Source organism: Zonotrichia leucophrys, chromosome 6, assembly GCF_028769735.1.
Source record: "Zonotrichia leucophrys gambelii isolate GWCS_2022_RI chromosome 6, RI_Zleu_2.0, whole genome shotgun sequence".
Classification (NCBI taxonomy): domain Eukaryota; kingdom Metazoa; phylum Chordata; class Aves; order Passeriformes; family Passerellidae; genus Zonotrichia; species Zonotrichia leucophrys.
The window spans coordinates 14,848,660-14,871,055 of NC_088176.1; the positions used below are offsets into that span (position 1 = coordinate 14,848,660).

At 46.7% G+C, this 22,396-nt stretch overlaps 2 protein-coding genes across 2 annotated transcripts; both read left to right on the top strand.

Moving 5' to 3' along the window:
- Positions 1-9,385: 9,385 nt before the first annotated feature.
- LOC135449650 (transcription factor LBX2-like) lies at positions 9,386-11,817 on the top strand. Its single transcript, XM_064716851.1, has 3 exons — positions 9,386-10,572; positions 10,744-10,970; positions 11,069-11,817. Exons 1-3 carry the CDS (start codon positions 10,347-10,349, stop codon positions 11,378-11,380), a joined length of 765 nt encoding a protein of 254 aa, XP_064572921.1. The 5' UTR covers positions 9,386-10,346; the 3' UTR covers positions 11,381-11,817.
- Positions 11,818-19,028: 7,211 nt separating this feature from the next.
- Positions 19,029-21,682, top strand: LOC135449540 (homeobox protein vent1-like). The gene is given in 5 exon segments (XM_064716662.1): positions 19,029-19,720; positions 19,723-19,755; positions 19,758-20,033; positions 20,195-20,433; positions 20,975-21,682. Coding segments are annotated over 5 exon segments (933 nt in total). The 5' UTR covers positions 19,029-19,695; the 3' UTR covers positions 21,335-21,682.
- Positions 21,683-22,396: the final 714 nt, after the last annotated feature.

Below are 22,396 nucleotides of genomic sequence, written 5' to 3' on the forward strand. Positions count from 1 at the left end.
CTTTTGAAATTGCTTTTGTGAATTTTCTTATCATTTATATTTTTCACTCATGAGGATTAGCTCATGTACTTCTTAGCTCTGTGTTAATAATCTAGAAAATATTGTTCATTCTATGACAATAACTGATGCTACACAAGTTTTTAAAAATCAGCTCATGTCTTCTGTAAGTACTTCAGCATATCAAACCTTATATTGGTATTAATGCATAGTATTGAGTTATGGTACTACTTTGGGGTGTTTCCACCAATCAGGCATTTCAGATTTTGTGTTTAGGTACCACCCCACAACAACAACAGCAGCAACAAATATTAATAGCTAATGAAAAAACTTCGCATTTTGAATTCCTACTTAAAAATTCCTGTAGCAAGCAAGTTTGAAGAAACTTTTAATGTGGCTGGTTTAAATCCATCAATGAATGACAACAACTCTGCAAATAGATGCTCATTTGCTGTCATATGTGACAAAATTTATAAACAGTAACAGTAGTCAATTATTCACCTAAGTAGCAAAATTACAGGATAATCAACTGCACAGTCAGACAGTAGGATTATTGGGTTTTCTGGGGAAAAGGGAAGAAGTTTGAGTTTTCTGGGGAAGAAGTTTTTCTGGGGAAGAAGTGGTCTTCAAGATATCTCCTAGTTCTCGTTCTCTTGATGCAAAGAAGTGAAAGGGCAAAGGGCTTGAAAATACAAGGTGGAAAAGAGCAGACGATTCCTGAGGTGGGAGTACAGATGTACAGACATGAGCAGAGTAACTTTTCTCCTTGAAGGTAAACTACAGGTCAAAGGTTGGATAATTCTGTTAAAGACCATTGTTGGGATTAAAAAATCCCCCAAAATTAGTTCATTTAAATAAAAAATAATGGACTGAAACCTAGAGAAATATGTGAAGAACACACTAGAGTGCTAAACAATTGTGTTTTGATGTTAATCAACTAAGCTGATGAAATACTGAATATCCTAGGCTGCATCTGAAAATTGTGAGGATGATGTCTTTGGAAATGTCACCTATGGTCTCTCATTTATTGTTTCTCCAGAGCAGGTGATGTGTTGAAGTACACTGTGCTCACATCCCTGCCCACACCACCTTCTTATCTCTCTGATGACAGCCTGGATATGAGCTGCTCTGACCCAGCATGAGCACACTTCAGATACAGCTTTGTGTATACAAGCTAGTGCTGAAACCGTAGGGAGTATTCTTACTGTTTAAGATTTTACAGTGTTTTCTAGATAAACTGTTAAAAATCTGCATGTGGAAAACAATCAAGATGAAAGTGACCATGGAACAACAGAGTTCATGATTCAAAGGACACAAAGAGATGAAAGAAGCAGAATAATAACACTAGACTTCAAAAAAGCAAACTTCAACAAATTCAAGGAATTGAATTGAGATCCTGGGGAAGGAGTTAAAGCACAAAGAAAAGTTCAAGAGAGCTGAGAGTTTCTAAGAAGAGTTTCTAAGAAGCATTTCTAAGGCTGTATTTAAGTATAACAACAGTCTATCCAAATGCAAAGGAAAGAAAACTCAGAGAGCACTGTGGCTGAATTAGGGGCTCATCAATTACATGAAAAAAAAATAGAAAAAGAATACTGGGGAAAAAAATAGAAACAAGACAGCTACATTATCAAGAACAAATATAAAAGACCGGCACAGCAGGTTAGGAACAAAGCTAGACAGAAAAAAAAATTATCAGCAAGTGAAAAGCAAAACAGTAAAAATGGATTTTTAAATATCTTTCTATAATACAATAAGAGCTCTCTGCTTACCAGAAGAGATAAGTATCAGATGGTACAAAAGCCTGGAGTGCTTGCTGTTCCAGTGCCTCCACTCTAAACAATGCCTGTCATAATCAACCAGGAATGCAGATCAGAGGCTATCAAGCTAATTAGATGTATCATGACAATAATTTCTGATAAAAGCTATTCTATAATAATAATAATAATAAGGAAAATTGAAATAATCTTGGAATTATGGTATTTTTGGTTGAGGAAGAATAAGTGAGTTCCCAGAGAACCAGAAAATAATACTACTTTTTAAAAATGGGCAAGACCACAGGCATGAGTGGAAAGGCAAGGTAAAGAAAATGACAGAAAATCAGCCAGGAAAACTTTGACACTAGAAGAGTTACTGAAAAAGCTGTCTGAAAATCTGCAAACATAGAGACTAATTGAAAAGGCTGACATGTTTTTGTCCATTAAGTAACTTTTAAATGACTTAATGGTCAAGGTAACTGTCCCAAGAGATAAAAACAGCATGTTGTACATTGAAGTCAATGAATGCTTTGACAACAGCTCCTCCTGGCCTGATTATGATTATATATTTCGTTGCTCAGATTCAGATGATGGGCCTCTAAGGTGAATACACAAATGATTAATACATCATTTCAAAGGGTAATTAACATGCTTGTTGAATTGTGAAAGTGAATTGACTGGGGTTAGGTCTATGCAGATGTTATGAGTGAAAAGCAGGTGCAGATCCCTTGGGGACAAGACACAAAATAAGTGGCTCTATCAAAAGTGTAGCATTCCCACAGTGGGAATCCTGGAGCAGCAATCAAACCAGGACCCAAGGCACTGGAGCCCTGCTCAGGAGTGAAGCTCCAGGGAAAGTGCTGTGGGGTGAGTAAAGAAATCTGTGCTAATTAACATTTCATACATATGCAATGTCCTGTTTTGCTCATTAGCTGCCCCATGTAGTGCAGGTGCTGCTGTTTGAATCCCAAGATCTGCAGCTGGCCTTCACCCTGGCACCCCTGCAGATGGGAGGAAGCAAACTATTCTGCCTTACAGTAATGAGGTAAAACATGCTCGGTGCACAACACACCCAGGTGGTGAGAAGGGAACTGTCACAGTAACAAGAGAAGCCCTGCTTGGGACTCTGCATACTCTGATGAGGGAGGCAAACTGTCCAGGATTACCATAAAGCACTCTTCTCCCAACCTACACTGTATGGAACATGTAGGAATGTCTGTGAGTTTTACTGCTCAAATATAATGTGGGATGGAAAGCACACTTACACAACATGCAAGCTTAGAACTCACAAGAACTGTTATCATGTGATAACAGTTTAAATTTCAGCATCAAGTCTTATGGTTTTGAAGGATACATATTAAATGAAAAATAACTACAGAGCTTCAGTAAAAATCTCTGGGGACCGTAACAGATCACAAGCTGAATATGAATCCATGTGTACAGTTCGCAAAAAGAAAAGAAGAAGCGGGGGGGAGAAGACCTGAGGTGTACTGCACAAGAGCTGCACATGACAGAAGGTAATTATTTTGCTCTGTTTGGCAGTAGAGAAGCATCAGCAGGAATACTTTACCATTTGGGCACTGCAGCTAGGATACATACAGCCAAAATGAGAGAAAGTACAGGACCATGATAAGTATATATTTAGAATCATAGACTGAGAAAGACTGAAAGAATTTGACTTAGGTAGACAAGATTGGATTGAGCAGACCTATGAATGTGAAATGTTGCTGTAAAAAATTGTAGTAGCTGCAGGGCTTTTTGAGGCGTTTTTTTTGTGTTCTGTGAAGCTTAAGCACTTGATTTTGAAACACAGCTGATTTTGTTTCAGTTTTTACATAGGAAAGCTTCCTATGAAGCACTGGAGTTGGTTACTCATCTGTAACACACCTGTGAGATCTGCTTTCCTGTGAATTTTTAAGAACAAGTGAGATAAAACTCTGTCATAAGTGCCCAGACCTCCTTGTTCCTGTGAAGGAAGGGACTCAGTAGGGATCTTCAGTAAAGCAAATTGGGCACTAATTCAAATACTTACCTGCAATCAGGGAATTATATTAATTTAATTGTATTCCAGTCAGTTCAATTTTCAAGGGTTTATTTGCATTCTTCCACTGATGCATACCAAAAGTAGGTGTTGCTGTGGGATGTGTTGCTAGAACTGTTGTCAGAGATGTTCTAGAGGGATGCGGAATTTCCTTTCTATACCTGTGCCAATGCAGTGGGAAAGGGACTTGATGCTAAAAGCTGCAGCAGGGGGAGTAGAGGCCGAGCCTGCCGTGCACTGTCCTGGGTGTGCTGGGTGAGTCCTCTCAGCTGCCAGGACCTGAGTGACCACCCGGGAGAGTTCCTGGGTACATGTGGCACTCAGGGACATGCTTCAGTGCTGAACTTGGATTAAGGGCTGGACTCGATGGTCTTAGAGGTTTTCTCCAACCTGAAAGATTCCCTGATTCTGTCACTGCCTCAGCTAAACTTCTAGCACTTCCCTTTCCTTTCTGTAGCAGCTTTCTGGCTGCGAGGTCTCTCCATAACCAGGAGATGGCACACGAGGCCCTCGGCAGCGTTTTAGATGCTGCTGCACCGGGAGCCAAGGGAGACTGGAAAACGATCGGCTGTTCAGATGTCTGCCCAAACCTTGCCTACTAGAAACATGCAAACACGAAATTGCAGGGTTTTTTTTAATATTCCATTTGTAAAATGAACATATATTTATAGTCAGCGTTCAGCTGTTCCTTTAATCTTCTAGAGAACCTGCACACACGTCGTCATAGTCTTAAATGCTGTTTACCTTCTATCCATGTGTAACACACTCATTTCTGTAAAACCTGGCACAAGAATTACACTGCACTGTCTGGAGGAAACATAGACATCGAATTGCAGGTTACAGGGCAGTGTAAAGCATCTTAACCTAATTACATTCCTGGCCTCAGCCACTGAGCCCAGCTTTCCCCTTATCAGTAAACCATGGAAATGTCAGGACATGTCTGTGCTCCCTGTTTGGGATAAGTGAAGGCAGATGTACAGTGTCATTTATGCTCTGTTGCTACAGTTACATATCCTGCCAAAATTCTTCTCTTCTTCAGGCAATAGTAATGTTTGCAGGATACTTGATGGAAGTGACTGGAATAAGGGAAATTGGAAGAAATGGTGTATAGTGGGGAATACAGATGAAGGGGAGAAATAACTAAAAATGTGAAATGGAGAAGAGCCTTGAAGTCAGAAAAAAAAAAAAAAAAAAAAAAAGGTAAAGGTTATTTCCATTTAATTTGAACAGACTGGTTTTAGAGCAATACAAGGACTTGATTTATTTTAAGTGTAAGTTAGAGGGGAAGGAAGAGACTGTAAAACATTTACACTGCTGAGACCAATGCATTTCAAAGCAGCATTGTATGGCACAGACCACGATGGGCACAGAGCTGATAGATGTCCCAGGGCTGCCAGCTGTGATAGCTCATTCTCCTGCTGGCTGACTCATCATGCTCAAATGCTAACTCTGGAATCAAAGGGGGAAATGATTCATTCTTTAATAGCCGAAATTGAAAAGTTACTTTCAAGAATAATAAATGCTTTGGTCAGTATAATTTCTTTCATTTCTTTCCAAATTTCTTATTTAGAGAGTTAGCCTGTTAGTTTTGAAAAGATTGCAAGGTGTCTAAGTGTGTCTAATTGTTTTTAAAGTCTAATTTCTAGTCTAAAGATAATTAAACCAACTACAGATTTCTGAGCAGTTTCATTTGAGCAGTGTCCATAGAGATCTCCCTCTGGCAATATGATGGCAATGAGTGCTGAAGTAGGATTTACATTCCTAAAACTTGGATGGTTTTCCAGCTAGAATAGTTTGTCTAATAATAAATAAACAAAATACTCTGCTTCTGTAACAAGAGCAGTACATGTTCTAAATGTGGTCCTGCTTCATACTGAATTTTACTTGTTTTTAATAAGCTTAAATTTGGGTAAGGAGCCACTAAAACAAGTGTTTTCTCTATAAATATTTGCAGCATGTCTCTGCAGAATATATATATTTTTAAAACATTTCACTGATTCTTTTTAGCTGCTGGTGGCAGCCTTGTGTTAAGGAGCAATGGGACCTCTTGGCATTTTGAGTGCTATGTTGATTTAGATCAATTCAAAACATGATGAGACATTAAATTTTCATCTGTGATTGTCGCTATGTTTATATCAGGCCCTCGTGGTATTTATGCACATATGGTCTTAAAATGCCTCATGGAAAAGTTGCTCTTATTTTGTCAAAGAGGAAAGATAATGATAATAATTGATAATTAAGCGATTGGTTGGAGGCCATTTGTAATGCTTTTAAGTCCTAAATAGTGATCACTCAGAAATGGAATGTTTGGATAAGCACACGGGGCAAAGACTGTGTAAATTGCATAGCAAATGCCAGCAGCCCTGTTTGCCTGGGCGGACCTTCATAGGAAACCTGCATGTCCACAGGTGAACATAGCCCCTGTGTGGCATGAACAGCCTGGCTTTTACTCTTTGAGTTGCATCACCTCCTAGCTACTCCTAAGAACCACAAATTCCCTCTGCTTGGGTCTCACAGGACCCTCCTATGGGAAGGGTCCTGTGCTGGTACAAGGTGACAGTCCCTTCCTGAGCCCTTGTGTACCCACAGCAGCAAGGCCAAGTGGTGGTGGCTCTCCGTGGTCCCAGAGGGGAACCGAGGCAGTCACACCCTCAGCTGCTCCCTTCAGTTCCTCCAAGCTCCAAGAGAGGGGACATCTCAGCACAATCCTGCCCTCCACAGCTCCAACAGCGAGGGGACATCTCAGCACAATCCTGCCCCCCCTGCAGGGCTCTGAGCTGGCTTACTGGGGCACAGCTGAGCTTTGGGCTACAAGATGTGGAGCCACAATTAATTCTCAAAGGCTGAGATGTAATCCCAAAGTATTTCTATTTATTATCCATTATCCAATATTTCTAAATATTATCAACTGTCTTGTAGGCAGCCAAGTAGGAAGTTCTGCAGAACCTCCTCAACACGAGACCAGCGTTGTGTGTGAAGATTTCTGCAAAGCTGAAGGGGAAGGTGCTGCCTCCCTAGAGAAGGCAGCTGTGTATTCTGCAAACATCTGCATAGAGTATTGCCATTATCTATGGTAATGGATCTCCAGACTCCTGCTTGTGGCAATCGTGTTGGTATGTCTGAGCTCTGTCTCTGCCGAGTAAAAGCTGCTGTCTGTCCCTGTCCCTGCCCTACTCTGACAAATTTCATTAGCATGAGCAGGTTTGCATCCCATTGGTAATATCACTTGATTTCAAATGTGGTATTTCTGAATCGCAGTTTAACAGGAAATTTTCAAACGAGCATTTAATGAATAATAGATAGAAAAGAAAGAAGGCAGCTGAAGAATTTTAGATAAAATTAAACTAGCAGCTGTTAAATATTGCAGCAGTCATTACATTCAGAAGTCATCTGCTACCTGTCCAGGAGACTTACACATTTTATGTGTAATGGAAATGAGATTTGGTTTAATCCTGTCACACCATGATCAATTTGTATCTCTGGGAGCTCAGCATTTGACACCATCTTTCTGCAGTGCCATTTGCTGCAATGCAATGCAATTAATAAACCAGCAGTGTAAAAACATGTCATTTGCAGCTCAGATGGTAAAAAGTCTTCAAATCAGTAAAGGCAGATGTATCAGTGGATGATAAAACTCAATATTTTCTATTTTTAGAGCTCCATCATAGGTCATGTATTCTTTTCGTCCTATATGACAGCTTGCCAAGTGTCTTTATTTGTTGACATAAAGCTGGAAGAAGTAATGTCATAGAAATAGACTCTTTCATATTTTTAAAGTATTTGTATAGAGATATATATGTTACATAGAAGAACATAAGTAGCATATATTATACTTATACATAGTATTCTGTAAGAACTAAGACTGGAAATAATTCTGAGCACATGGGACATATTAATCTCATTGGGATGGGATTGTGCCCCATCTGTGGTGCAGAATGCTGTTACAGTGATCAGAAACACTTAAACTGAGAAGGAAGGCTGCAGAAAAGTTACACTTTCTTTTTCTGACATTCATGAGAATTAGTCCTCGAGAATGGCATTTTGCCTGGCTGCAGGGGAGGCTTGGCAGGACTCTGCAAGCTGCCAGTGGCACTGATATTCCCAGTTCTGACTGGAGAGCTTGCTGCCAGGCCACGTGTTAAATGCAGCTGAGTCAAGAGCCTTGTCCTTCAGCAATTCAGGGAACAGAGCACATTCCTGTCTGTCTCCTCTCCATCTCCTGCCTGCTTGGTCTGCTCTGTCAGATAGGCTGACAACAGGACAGTCTAATGCTCAGAAGTTCTGGGATTTTAGAATTTATCCTCAGGACTGTGGTGGGGAAAGTCTTCACATTTACCCAAAGAAAAAAATAATTAAAAACCTGAAATATTCAACATGGGGTAGGGGGATTGGTGGGGATGTGTGTTATAAAATAGGAAATTTAAAAGCAATTTTGTACTGTCTGCTCAAACAAACTTTCTAAACTTTCCACTGTTAATTGGAAAATGCTTGGGAATGATAAATGGATAAGGATTCAAATACTTAGATATCAAACAATTATATTTGTTTGTTGAAAAAAACACCAAAAAAAAAAAGTCTGTATGTGTCTGTGTCTGTCTGTGTCTTGTCTGTGTGAGTGTGGGTCCTTTGTCCATGCTAGAAATGTTTGTGGACTTCTTTGGGTAGATATATGGGAGGCATTAATCATTAATCTTTGAATGTTTATTTACAGATTTTTACACCATTTTTCCTCCAGGAAGCTTGTTTAGTGGGCTCAGGCTGCAATGTCAGTCCCTACCTACACAGGCCAGAAACAAAGGGCTCCAGCAGAGCTCTAATCATGTATGGTTGTGGTTCTAAATCAGTTATTAGTTATTACATAAAGGTGACAATTTTGTTTCTGGTTTTATTTGGTTAGAGAAAAACTCATGAACAGTGTCATCACTGGTAGAGCACTCACACTATGCCACGAAAATGAACAATCAATGACAGACAGTGCCTAAAAGGGGTTCACAAGTCAAACTTGAATATAGTTCAATGAAACAATTGTCCGGTGAACAAAAAACTGTAGGATTTCTTGATGAATGGATATAGTAACTGTATTTGGAGTGGAGGGGGTGAAATATTTGGTTTAGGAAAAGATTGAAAAAGAGAATTTTAATGAAATTTCTACTGAAAGAAAAATATAGAAGAAAAATATGTATCTGTATAATATTAAAATTGACTACACTGGAAGATTTAGACGTAAACTAAGTAGGAGGGTTTTCAGTCTTCAAACCTCTGCCTCACCAAGAGTCTAAGAAAGAGTTGAAACTGTGGTTACAGCAACTGTTATCACAGAGAAAGTGAAGGCTGAGAAATGCAGCCAGAGTGGCAGGATAGCAGGCTGGCCAAGTCACAGGACAGAGAGACAGCAGAGCGCTGGGTTTGTGTGCAGGTGGTGGGTGAGTGTAGAGCAGCAGGCAAGAACAAGGACAGATAAATGAGATGTGCAATCATGATCTCTGGAGGCAGACTGATACCAAGCAGGGCTGTGATAGGAATTATCAATGCAGTGCAAGTCCCACTCTGTTCTTGCACAGGACAGGAGGGTGAAAAGGGGAAGGAACTCACGGCTACCCTGCAATGAAAAACTGCCCATAAAGCACCAAGAGCCTTTTATCAATGTACTACAGAGGCTTTGCTGCAGCAGCCAAGTGTTCCTGTGGCACACAAAACCCAAAGATGAACAGGAACGTTTCTGAAAGACACACATAAGGTAGTAAAAAGAAAAAAGGTGAGATAGTAGAAAAATCTGGGTGACCTGCATAGCTGCAAGAGTTCTGGGAGGGAAGATATGACATGAATCCTGTAATTTCAGAACTCTCAGCAGAATGTGAATTCTAAGGCAATGATTGTCATTTTCTGACTCGGTAGTCCAGAAACCATACTTTTATATAAACGACCAGAAGCCTGTCGATTTGTAGAATCCAATGACCTTGACATTTACCCTTTTCTGTTTCACAACCTTCTCCTCCAAACTCCTCAGCCTGTGCCTGGTGCTGCAATCCCGGAGAACCCAGTGAGTGAGTTTCTCCGCTTGCCTGGCCTAGGCTGTCTCGGGAACGCAGTGCTGAGCCCCGAGAGGAGCAGGCTGGAGAAGAACAGTGGGCCTGGTGCTTGAAAAGGAATGGAAGAGCAACTCCAGGGGAAGGGAGTCGGAAGTGGCAGCGTCCCTGCTCCCTGCAGCGGCCGGGGATGCTGCGCTCCCCCGGGGGTACATTCCCCAGCGCCGTTTGAGGCTGCTCAGCTCCATAAATGCCATTTGCATGGGGATAGGATGTAACAAGAGCTGTAAATCACTGACGGCGGAGTGAACTCCTCAGGGGCAGACACGGCGGAGCCGAGCCTCCGCGAGCTGGGGCAATGTGTGAACGATATCTTTTGTTGGGGGGGAGGTCTGATAGCAATTAGATGATACTTATCTGGCCCTTTGATGTGTATTTACACAAACAACGTTTTCCTCCGGGAGTTGCGCTATAAAGGAGAGGCCTGTACTCCGCGCCTCCTTCCCGGCATCTCCGAAGCGAGGCACGATGACTAAGGCCCCTTTCTCCGTGGAATGGTTGTCCCAGAGCAGCCAAACTCTCAAGAGCCCCACCGAGGGCTCCCCACACCGAGCATCGTCCGCGGGCCACGGGCCCGGCTGCGGCTCCAGCCTCGATCAGAGCGAGCGGAGCCCGGAGCAGCCGGCGGGCCCTCGGAACGGGGACGGGACGGGCGGCCGGAGCCGGGACAGCGGGGCGGCCACTCCCGCCGCAGGTACCGCGGGACCGCCGGGGCTCCCGGGCGGGGGCGGCGGGGCTGGGACACCCCCGGGCCTGCCCGGGAAGGCACCGGTGCGCGGGGGCTGCTCGGGGCGGAGGGGCCGCGGTTCCCCGCGTGGCGCCCAGGCCGGGCTGACCCTTTGCTTCTCTTTGTCCCTGTGCCCAGGAGCAGGCGGGACAGCAGCAGGCGGGAGGCCGTCGGGAGCGGTGCCGGAGGACGGTCCCGAGTGCGCGGGCCCCGAGGAGCCGTGCGGGCGCGGCGGGCGGCGGCTGCGCACGGCGTTCAGCGCGGAGCAGATCAGCACCCTGGAGAGCTCCTTCCAGCGGCAGCAGTACCTGGGCGCGGCCGAGCGGCGGCAGCTGGCGGGCAGGATGCGCCTCTCCGAGGTGCAGGTAAGCGGGGAAGGGCCACGGCACGGCTCCAAACAACCAGATAACCAAGCCTCGGTGGCGTTGTAACTATAACCTCGTCTTTTCTCCTTCCCCACCAGATCAAGACGTGGTTTCAGAACCGCCGGATGAAGCTCAAGCGGCAGCTGCAGGAGCTGAGGACGGAGCCCTTCTGCAGCCCCGCTCTCCCTTACGGACCTCAGGGCGCCGTGCTGCCCCTGCCGCTCACGTACGTGGCCCGGCCACCGCCTCTGCCCCGGCAAGGGGCCGCACCTGAGGGCTTCCCTTTGGCGGCCCTGCCCGCACCCGCCCTGGACCTCAGCAGCGCCTGCAGAGCGCAGCCGGTGGGCTTGTGGGCAGCGCCCTGCTTCGTGGGGTACCGGGACCCCAGGGCCTTCCTGCTCGGTGTCTGACCCTCTGACACCAACCAGGACTAAAGAGGATTTGCACTACTCCCGGGTCTCTGGGCTGCCCTCGTCCATAACTGCTTGGTGGAGTTATGATGCAGCACCGACCTAAATATTTACACAGAGATGCTGGACAATCCGAATCATGGACTTCCGGCCCTTGCATTTATAGGCAACTGTAAAATGTAAAATATAAACGGGGTGGGATAAACAATAATATAAATGGAATCTTTTAATAAACCTAAATTTTTTTCCAGCTTTCATGTGAATTCCTTTGTTAAGGATTGTAGAAGTATTCATCCTGCCCCAAAAGAAAGCTTCTCTTCACTTAAAGAAGCATAGATTCCTTCTTATCTAGATTTGTTCTACCCCATCTGCAATTTATTCTGCCACTGAATTAAAAAAATGTGAATTTCCCTCTGTCTTCTAAAGCAGGTATCCTGTCATGAAACTGTGCTTTTAGCCAAATATGTGGATACACCTGTTACTCAATACTGGGCTTGCTATGGTAGCAGAACAAATAGTCTAAATATTTTAAAAATTACTTTCTAAATAAGTATGATATTATATTTTCACAATTTTATGGGCTGCCTCAGTAGATTAGTAAGACCTTCTTACCTAAACAGATCCTGGAAAGGGTCTTGAAATCTCTTATCTACAAAACAGTATCTGATCATTTTACATGCAGTTATCAGGGTACAACAGTGATGATCAAAAGAATTTCAGCATTCCAAAGCTGGTTTTCCATAAGAGGCAGTACAATTCCTTACTGTGCTATACGAACTTTAAAAATTTGGATAATGAACTAATAAGCTGATGATCAAAATGGCCTGATTTCAGGCCCGAAAAAGGGTTCTGAGAAATTATCTTTGACTGTAAGTTAACATAAATCTTTCAAAGCCAATTGTCAACTAACATGAAAAGAGCAATAAAAATTTCCATGACTTTAGATGTGATCTGGGGGGTTACCAGGATATTTCCGGCACACTGGTAATTTAAACTCCTGTAATGAATGGTCTCAGGGCTCTCTGTCAGCCTCCTGAATATCTTTTGTATGCAGAGGCCAATCTCCCACTCGAGTACCCTTGACTGGTGAAAAGCAACATTATGTGCTGCTGTGGGCACTGGGCTTTGCAGTCACCTCTGCAAGTCTTGATTTTTTTGTAATCTGTGTTGTATTTTTCTAGTCTTTTGAGATAATAGTATCTGTTTGCAATTGCACAAGTTGTGTGTCTCTCATGCAAGAATTTCAGCTAAATTAAAAAGGGCTAAGGTGCTATCAATCTTGATGAGGTCTCAGGGAAGTTTGTTGACACGTAAGTGAATTTCCCATTTGATGGAGGCTTATTTCTCGAAGTCAGGTATCATTAAACGGTAATATTGATTTGAAGAAATTTCTTTGGCACTTTCAAACGTCATCAGGGAACTGGGGTGTCTCCACAAAGAGCTGCAATCGTGAATATTTTCCTCTGCTCTAAAGCAGTCGTGTTTAAAATAACAAAGCAGACAAGGCCCATAAATGTACAACTTATCATAAAAAGCATTAGACTCCATGTGGCTTTCTGTTTTCAAGGGAGTAATAGTTGGAGGGTTAGGAGTTCCCTTTATAATCTCGTATGGCCACAGAAGAGAGTCCCACCACTTCTCCAAATGCTCTGCTCAGCTCGTAGGAAAGGAATAATGGGAATAACCCCTCCTGCTCTCAGAGGGCAGAGCGGCGGTACGGGAAGCTGGGGGTGGAGGGACGGAGCGCTCCCTGAGGGCACCGGGACTGCCCGCAGCGATCCGGGAGCGCCGCACCCCGGGCCAAACGGGGGAGGGGGAAGGGAAGCGGGCACGGGCAGCGCCGCAGCTGGGCCCGGGGAAAGTGAGAGACAGATGGAAAGAGAGAGAACAAAGCGCTCCCGCCTGCGCTGGGGAGCTGCTTCCTGGGAGGGGAGCTGCAGGGTTGGGGTTCGTGCAGGGGAGGAGGGTGTCACCCCAGTGCTAAAGAGGGAGAGGCGGAGCACACCCTTATGTCCCCGGGGAGAAGTGATCTGGGGTGGCTCTGAATAAGCCCTCATCTCCTGGGTCTGCCCTCCCTGCTCCCGGACTCGTAACCCGGCCCCAGCCTGCCCTGCCCTGCCCGCTCCGAGCTCGGCTCCGGCGGTGCCCGGAGCGGGGCAGCAGCTTCCCTTCCCCTCCGTGCAGACGTTTAGGGCCAGGCAGAGGCAGCCGGTGCTGCCGGGCACAGCACACAGCGCTGCCGTCCTTGCCGTGACTCAAGCCCGCGCCGGGACAAGCGGGACTGCGAGGCCGAGGGACACCAGCCCCGGTCGGTCTCGGGGATGGAGCCCAGCGGGCCCGGGCGGGTGTGTCCGGCTCCCCCTGCTCTGGCTGGGCTGGCGGGTTTTGTGCCAGGGCCGAGCGCTGGTTAGCGGGACTAACGGGGCATCCCAGCTCCGGGCGTACGAGCTGCAGAGCGGCTGGCGAGACAGAAGCCGATCTCTGTTAGAAAGGGTGCTAATGGTCACTTAACATAATGACTCCTTGGCCCCAGGTATGTTCAACAAGAGCATGAAATACTTTGCCAGTTTTACGGCAGGGGTAGCTTGCAAATACTGTTCTGTTTCCCGGTAGTTGCTGAAATGAACGCGAGAGGTGATGCGCACTTGGCCGAGTCCCTAATAGTAACAGGCTCCTCCGAATGTCTACATGATCATTTCTCGCCGACCTGCAAAAATCGGCTTTTTCTAGAAGTCTAGAAGGCAACTACTACGCTCCAGTTGTCTAGAAAGCTTTATGTGAAGTAATTTCATTTTTGCTAAAGCCGTCCAACTCTAGCATTAAAATATAAATGCACTTTTTTCCCTTTGATCTGAGAGAAAGAAACGCGGGCTTCAGGCTTTCTTCCTGCTTGTTTGAATTTCCCCTTCACTGTGTTTTAGCCCTGTCAGCAGTAAAGGGGCACTAGCGTCAGTGACACCTGCACGGTACCGGCCCCTCGCAGGAGGCGGGAGCGCTCCGGCCCCGCAGCCGAGCCCCGGGCAGCGCGGCGGGGAGCAGCCGCCTTTGTGCCCTCAATAACCGCAATAACCCAGCCCCGGAACGCTTTCCGGCAGCACAAAGCGGTGTGGGGGGCAAGCGAGCTACAAATGGGAAGGAGGAAAAAAAAAAAAAAAAAAAAAGGAAAAACGAAAAAAAAAGGCGAGTCGATTAGCTGGGGAGGAGTAGTTTAATGCTCGCGGGGTGAAATTGTCGGAACCCCCCGGCCCGGCGGCTCCCGAGGAAGAGGCTGTATAATCTGGAAACTGGGCTCCCCGGGGAGGAAAAGGGGATGGGAGGGGAAAATTGCCAGAGCGCTGACTTCAAAGGCCTTGTCCCCCGCAGTGCGTGCGCGGAGGGGGCGACACCTGATTGAATTTACACCGCGGGGCGGGGGAGCCGCCGGCAGCCGCGCGCGGAACGCCCGTCCCAATTTGGCCAAAGCGACCATCAGGGGACTGGGAATGGGACCGGGGTGTGTCAGCCCCCTGCAGCTCCCAGACATGGTGGAGCCGCTCCGAGGACCTCTTTACAAACTAGGTGAAGTTATTCGGCGTTGTGTGCTAATCGAGAGAGATCTCGCACTGTTAGGCCATTACATCTAATTGCTGCCCATTATCTCTTTCTTTGATACTCAATTAGATGACAATTAACTGGATAAATCCCACCGTAGTGGGGGGGGGGAGAAAGAGGAGAGACTTGGTCTCGACATGTTCCTTGTGTAGATTTTACTACTTTTCCTTTATACTTGTGTCTTAAACTCCTAGGCTTCGACCTAGTGTTACCCTCTAATAGTACCTAGTAGGGAGTTAATCCCAGTGTCTCTTCGGTATTCAGGTAGGCTAAGTGCTTTAATTCTTATTTCAGCTCCTAGTAATTCTGTCTGGGTAATTCTGAACAACTGTGGAGGTGTCACAAGTACCTTAGGCACTGGGGCGATGGCGCGCATAGAAATTCAAGTGCTAGCTTGTTTCGAGCTAACTTGTTAACTTATCAAGGTGCTTTGTCCATTAGATCTGCAAAGCACGCAGAAATATTTCCCCGATAAATCGTTTTTAATGCAAAGGGCGTGTTTGCTCCCACAGCGGCTGAATGGGGATATCTGGGCTTGCAGCGTGAGCCGGGAGAGAAGAGGGTGAAGCGCTGCGGGCTGAGTCAGTAGCATTTGTCATTTATTGTGTGTTAGCCCGCATTGTTCCCGTGGGCAAAGGAGCGGCGGGGTGACGGCACTGTTAGTGTTCACGGGTACTTCAAACAGAAAAGCATCTATTCCCAAACAATCGATCTCGTTGATGCCTAATTGACTATCTAATAGCACCTATCAGGACATCAAAGGAGACGCTGAATAACCGAGTTAGCATTTCCAAAGGGGAGCAGCGGAGGGTACAAACAGCCATCAGCTGTCCCACCGGCCGGGGCCCAGCCCGGGCCCTGCGGCTGCCTGCGGGCCCTTCTGGAGCAGAGCAGACTGTCCTGCCTTGCCTGCACTCTTAGCCGTGTTAAAACTCCGATCCTTAAAATGAGTTTACTTGCCTCTGAAGGGATGCTACGCTTCCCCAGGCTCTCTCCTCCTGCCCATTTGTGCAGCTAACCATGGGGTTTTTTTGTGGTGTTCCAATGTTGGAGTCTTTTTGGCTTGGGTTTGTTGGGTTTTTCGCTTTCTCATAGTGGAGTGGTTGGCATTGCACCCCCTATCGTCTCCACTCCTCCAGTGTTGTCAATAATGCGTTGGAAAATCGGTGCTTTACATAAATATAATTAGGATCTGGCTATGATGGAGCCACTGTCCCAGATCTGGTGGCCTAGTACATCAACTCTCAATCTATGATAAATACTATGATAGTTTGGTCTGTATATTGTTTTGAGGTTTTGGTTTGGGTTTGTTTTTTGGTTTTTATTTTCCCCATGGTCTACTTACAGACATGGCTAGCAGGTAGAAAGTTTGCAACTTGAAGATTTGCCCAACTATCCTAGTAATTATTCCCCTTGAGAAAGACTATTTTTCTGTTGGCAAAATACGTCCACTTTTTCTTTATGTTTTCATGCAAAATCAATGTGATGGTCTGCTGAAGGTGGCCTTTGCACACCAACAGCATTCCTGGGCAACCAAAGTGCTTCAGCATCTGGCAAAGGATGAGTATCTAGTGTCTTGCAGCCTGAACAATGGGCTGGATCTTCCTCAGGCAATACCTTCATGCTGAAGAGCTGCTGCAGTCTTGCCTGTTCCCATGGATTTACATGCCACATGGGCACAAAGCCCCAGATGAAATATTCCCAGGCATAGCAGTGAGAGAAATCTGCCATTTGTCCTTAGAAGCCTTGTCGAGCTCACATGGGAAGAGCACTCTGTCCTGACAGCCGTGTCTGTAATTGTCACATCCTGGCACGAATCCCTGCACTGACATTCAGGATTTCATACCGAGTTACAAGAGTGCATAAGCTTTCAGTCCATTTCTTGAAGCAGCAAGTGTGTTTCTTATGGTTGTAAGGCAGAGGAATAAATATTTTGAAATGTGATTTGAAGAAATGGGTCCACCATGTTCTTAATATAACACACATAAGAAAAATCCACCCATTTTTCAATATTATACAATATCTGAAGTTCTGAGTATACAGAATTCTCTAGGAAAATACATCATTTTCCCTGAGAATTTAGATTTTTTTTTTCACCATGTTTATATATAAAGATCAATTGAATGCTGTAAAAATTTCACATAACGGGAAAGAATTGAATGGAAGTAAATTTGTGTCTCATATGAGCCCCATACTACTGCAAGGTGAGGGAAAGATTTAACTGCAGCTGTAGCACCTCTGTCCACCCAGGGTCGTTAAAGTTTTCAAGTTTCTCAAGCTGCCACCTCTTTCTAATGGGAACTACAATAGCCACATAACACCTTCCACACTTTCCCCATCTGTTCCAGGGTTTTGTGGTCCACAGATGCAGCTACTTTCATCTGGTGTTGGGGGGATCCTGGTGTTTGGTTTAAATATCCCGCTAAATAGGCAATTCAAAAATAGTTTTCGTTGACTGTGTGACAGGTCGGCTGCTTCCCTGTATTCCCAGCCAAAGGAGAGGCAGGAAATGGTAGCAGCTCTTCATGAACAATAACATTTGCCTAAGACACACATAATGTACCAGTGCAAATGTTGGTGTCTTTGGGCACAGCACTGCTTGGTCCTCCCGTGTCTGGTTCAATTTTGGCAGCTGGGGATGAAGTGTCTCTCCTGCAGGGCGGTCCCTGGGTGTTTCTTGTGTGCTCGGGTGGGAGAGGGGCCTGCAGGGCACGGGGGACCCAAGGCTGCCTGGCTTGGCACAGATTTCTTCTGCTGGAGAAACGGTGGGAGAGGCTGCCCTGCTGGAGGCAGAGTTCATACTGCTTGCTGAGTAGTGCGTGCTCTGTTTGGGAGCACCTGAATACCAGTGGTTTTCATGTATTGTGTCTAAACTTCTTTCTGGTGAGGTAGTCAGGCTCTGCAGATAGCACTCACTGCTTTACCAAGGACAGCTTGCTGTGCATGAGTTTCTATGTGGCAGAACATGAGTTTTTCTGCTTGGATTTGTCCACATATGAGGTTATTCAGAAATTGCTGCTCTGAAGAAAGATTGGAGATAAAATAGTGATGTGTTTGCTTCAGAAAAAGAGGGACCAAACACAAGTGGGATAGTTAAGGAATAGTTATTAAATCCTGAAGTTATTAAAATTAATGTGCAGGCTCTTAGTTCATTTGGGGAACAAAACCTATCCCTGCTTGACTGACATGTGTCTAGGATTTAAATGTTCGTGTTACAGTGGTTTTGGGTCAGTGGCACTCACAGGTGTGCGGTTCTGATCCAGGGTGGGATCCAGCTGTGTTCAACTGCTTGGACATTTGCATTGGCTTGCGCATATCAGCCAAAATGACAGTCTGTGCCAGCAATAAGTGAAACCCCTTTAGTAGCTGTGCCCAGCACCCCGCAAAGAGCAGGGGGATCTCTCTGTCGAGGCTGTGCCGAGGGAACAACAGCCTTCCCCATCCCTGCCCGGAGGGGACGGTGTTGCAAGCAAAGCTTCAGGAGGAATCCAGCGCTTGGTGAGGGGTTTGCATTGCTCGGGTGCCTGGGCTTTATCCCTCCCCCGGGGCCAGCGTGGGGGAGGGACAAGCCGACTCTGTGGGATGGGGAGGGGTTGATAACCTTGGACACATTCCCCCGGCCACGGAGTTACGGGAACACCTGAGACAGTAAAAATTAATAGCACGAACATGAGGGGTTTTTCCCAAACGATTTTCATAATAAACTGGGGAGATGGTTTAGTTGGGGTTTGGTTGACTTCTTTTTTCCTTTCACATTGCCCGTGTGTGTGGGAACCTAGATTATTGCTGTGGTTTAGAAAGAAACAGACCCTGTCAGACCAGGGTTTATGGGCTCCACTTCTTCCGGTGATGCATCCGAGCAGGAACTCTGAGGATTTTGGAATCGTCATTGAAATTGAGGTCCTGTCAGTGCATTTACCCAGTTAGAGGGATTGGCGCTCGCTTCCATTCTACTGCAGGCGTGCTCGTGCTCGGTGTGGTATTTTTTACTGGCGTGACCAAAAATCCCGGTAGAGCTGAACAAAAGAAGAACCTGGAGACGGGCTGAGCTGCCGAGATGCCCTTTTCCCCCAACCAAGCGGTGCTGGGAGGTGTCTTGGTATCCTCCCTGCATTACAAGGGCACCGTCCTTGTCGGGAAGCGGCACATGGATTGCGGCAGTATGAAGCTGATGAGGTGCGAGCTGCGCTGCTCACCCAGCGCTTTGATCGCTAAACGATTGGGGCGATGGGCTGCGTTTTCTGGCTAGACAGGCGGCGCCAAGTTCAAGCTGAGAGGGCCCGAGGCTCTGCTCCCCCCCAGCCTGGCTCTGAGCCCCGTGGATAGGGACTTCTCGACATTGGCACCCCGTGGCTTTTCCCAGGGAGGGAAAAGGACGGCGGGGCTGGCAGGCTGTACCCGAGGTTCCTTGTCCCTCATCCCTGCCCTGGCCCCGTGGGTGCGGGTCTCGGGGCTGGTTTCGGGCATTGTGCAGTGTGGGACCCCGCTGCTGAGAAGGGGGCCGTGAACCCGCGCTGGCACCGGCAGCCACGGTGTTTTTGGAGGCGGTTTGCGAGGCTGGGGCTGCCCGTGCCCTGCCCTCCGGGGGAGAGGGGCAGCTTTGCACTTCAAGGGGGTCTCCCCGGCCCCGCAGACACGCTGGAGCCAAGGGCTGTAGACATTTGCCAGACGTGTGAACTTTCTTCCTCGCTGGTAGCTGTTATCTCTGCCCGATTCCCACTTTGATGTGTGTTCGCACTTACAAACGACCCCTCCCGGCACGGAGGGCCCATATAAGAGCGGACCCGGCCGTGGGTCACCCAGCCCGACTCAGCCATGGATCAGGTGAATCAGGCACAGGTCCCTTCGGCAGAGACCAAGCCCAATGGGGGCAGGCCCCACATTTGCTGTGCGCCCCCTCCCCGCGCCCCCAGCTCGCTGGGCAGCCCCACGCTGCTGGTCAGGGCCAAGCCCCGCCGGAGCAGCCCCGAGCCGGGCCAGCCCGCCGACAGCGAGCCCTGCGCGGCCGAGCCGAGCCGGGACCACCCCCGGGATGGCAGCGAGCCCTGCCCGTCGGACACAGGTGCGTGAGGAGGGAGAGTGGGTGGGAGGCCGAGAGATAAGGGGAGCGGGCTGGGAACACGCCGGGATCTTGCCGGTGGCACGGCCTGGCAGGGCTGAGGGGCGGCGGAGGCCCTGTCCAACCGGGCAGGGGCCTCACCGCCGCTTCTCCTCTTCCTGCAGCCCCCGATGGCGGCTGGCTCAGCGCCGACGAGTCCTCGGGCTACGAGAGCGAGAGCGCGGGCGCGGAGCGCGGCGAGGCCGCGGCGGCGGGCGGGGGCCGCGGGCGGCAGCGGCGGGCGCGCACCGCCTTCACCTCGGAGCAGGTCTGCCGCCTGGAGAAAACCTTCCAGAGACACAAGTACCTCGGCGCCACGGAGCGCAGGAAGCTGGCGGCTGCCTTGCAGCTCTCGGAGATCCAGGTGAGTCCCGCAGGAAGCGGATCCTTCCCGGCCCCGCTTGGCAGGAGCAGCCAAGGTTGGCGGTTCCACATCTGTCTTCAACTGCGATGAACAGACCTTTGAGACGATTGGGGATAAAAGCATCATATAGTCAACCCAGGACATAGGGGCTGGGGGATCTCTCGGGGATTAACGAGTTATCACTCCGGGAAATTTGTGGCACTTTCTATCTGGAAGCCGTCAAGATATTTTTATTTGTTAGTGGGATAAACAGTCCTGGATATACGGCGATCTGCGTGTAGACCATGCAGAGCTCAAAACTGGTCTTAAAGACTCTAATTGATTATTGTAAAATCCCTGAACTCAGCCACTCTCTTCTCTACTTCCCGCAGATCTTCTGCCTTTTGCTACGTAGGGCAAAAGCATCAGTCCCTCTGTGTCAATTCCATCTGAAGCAACAGGGCAAAAGCAGCTGAGATACAGTTGTTTATAGTTTGCACATTATCCTTAGGCAAAGTCCCTGATTTGTCTCCTGCATCTCCCCCTTCTTTTTGTTGCCTAGATTAAGACCTGGTTTCAGAACCGGAGGATGAAACTGAAGCGACAGATCCAGGACCACCAGCACAGCCTCGTGTCCCCGGTTCCGTTCCACAGCTACGCCCCGGGGCCCTCCCCAGCTCTGTTTCAGGATGGTCTCCACTACCCCTTTGCTGCCCAGCACCAGAGACTCCTGCCTTTCACCCCGGTGCCTGCTGTGCAGTTCAGCTTCTCCTTTCCCAGATACGACGCATCCCAAAGCGCCTACCACTTAATGGCAAATGAACTGCCCTACTACCATCAGCACCTGCTTCCTCATCCTTCTTTCCATCCCGTTCTTCAGAACAAAATGGACAGGCAATGCCACCCAGTATATGCATTATAGTGATAGAGAAGTGTTTTATACTGTAATGTATTTTATGCTCAGAATCTCTTGCCTGATTTGAAAGAATGTCTTTATTAAATTAAATATGAGAATTAATAATTTTATATTTGATAATATTAAATATTAATTAATCTAGTCTAATATGTTATGTAGATGGTCTTCATTGTTCCCCCTAGTTTATTCATAAATGTGTTTATATATATTAATAAAACTTAAACAGGGTTATATTGTCAACTCTATAAAAGATTACACTTGTGCAATGCAAATTGCAGTGGTCACTTGTCCTCCTGTGTAAAGGTAGTGGATTTAAAGGTTAAATACATTTTGTCTGTCTTTCCTATTGTCCCACCGAGATTGTCTGTCTGTTGATGAGTTGTTTGGTAGCTTGGACAGAGGCAACTGCACCAGTTGCTCTGCACTGTGCTTTGAGCTAAGTACATCCTCCAGAGGAAGGGTAAGTTGTCACTGAGTTTCTCAGTGGATATAACTAAAATATTACAAGTTCAGTCCCGTCTTCCATGTGAAGGCAGCAGAGGTAATTATATTTATTAAGTCAACATGTCTTTTAAAAGGAATTAACATAATTAGGCCTTCATTATGGAATTTTCAAGTTTTACAATTGCCAAAGCAAATGCTAGGCAAAAAAAAATTTGGGCATATTTGTGTCTGGTTCAAAGCCATATCATCTGATTGTGATTGTAACCTGAAAATTTGGCCCTTGTCTCACCGCTAGAAAACAATTATAACTGCGTACTTGGCAATTTGCACTTCTTTAGGCAATTTGATCTATTTCCTCTAAACGTAAAGTTTTGCTTTAGTAATCTTGAAAGGTGTTGGGGTTTTTTAGTTCCTCCTGGGAGTGGTGTTCACTCCTAAAAGTGCTCTCTTAACACTTATTTCTTAGTCTCGATTTTAATGAAGTCTTGTTAATTCATTTGTAAGGCCTTTTAAATACATTATTTGATTGTTGCACTATAGTCTAAATTTCCACCCTCTAATGCGCTGAGTCATCATGAGTTTCGATGTAATAGCCTAAGGGCTTCTCACCTGTGAAAAAACACT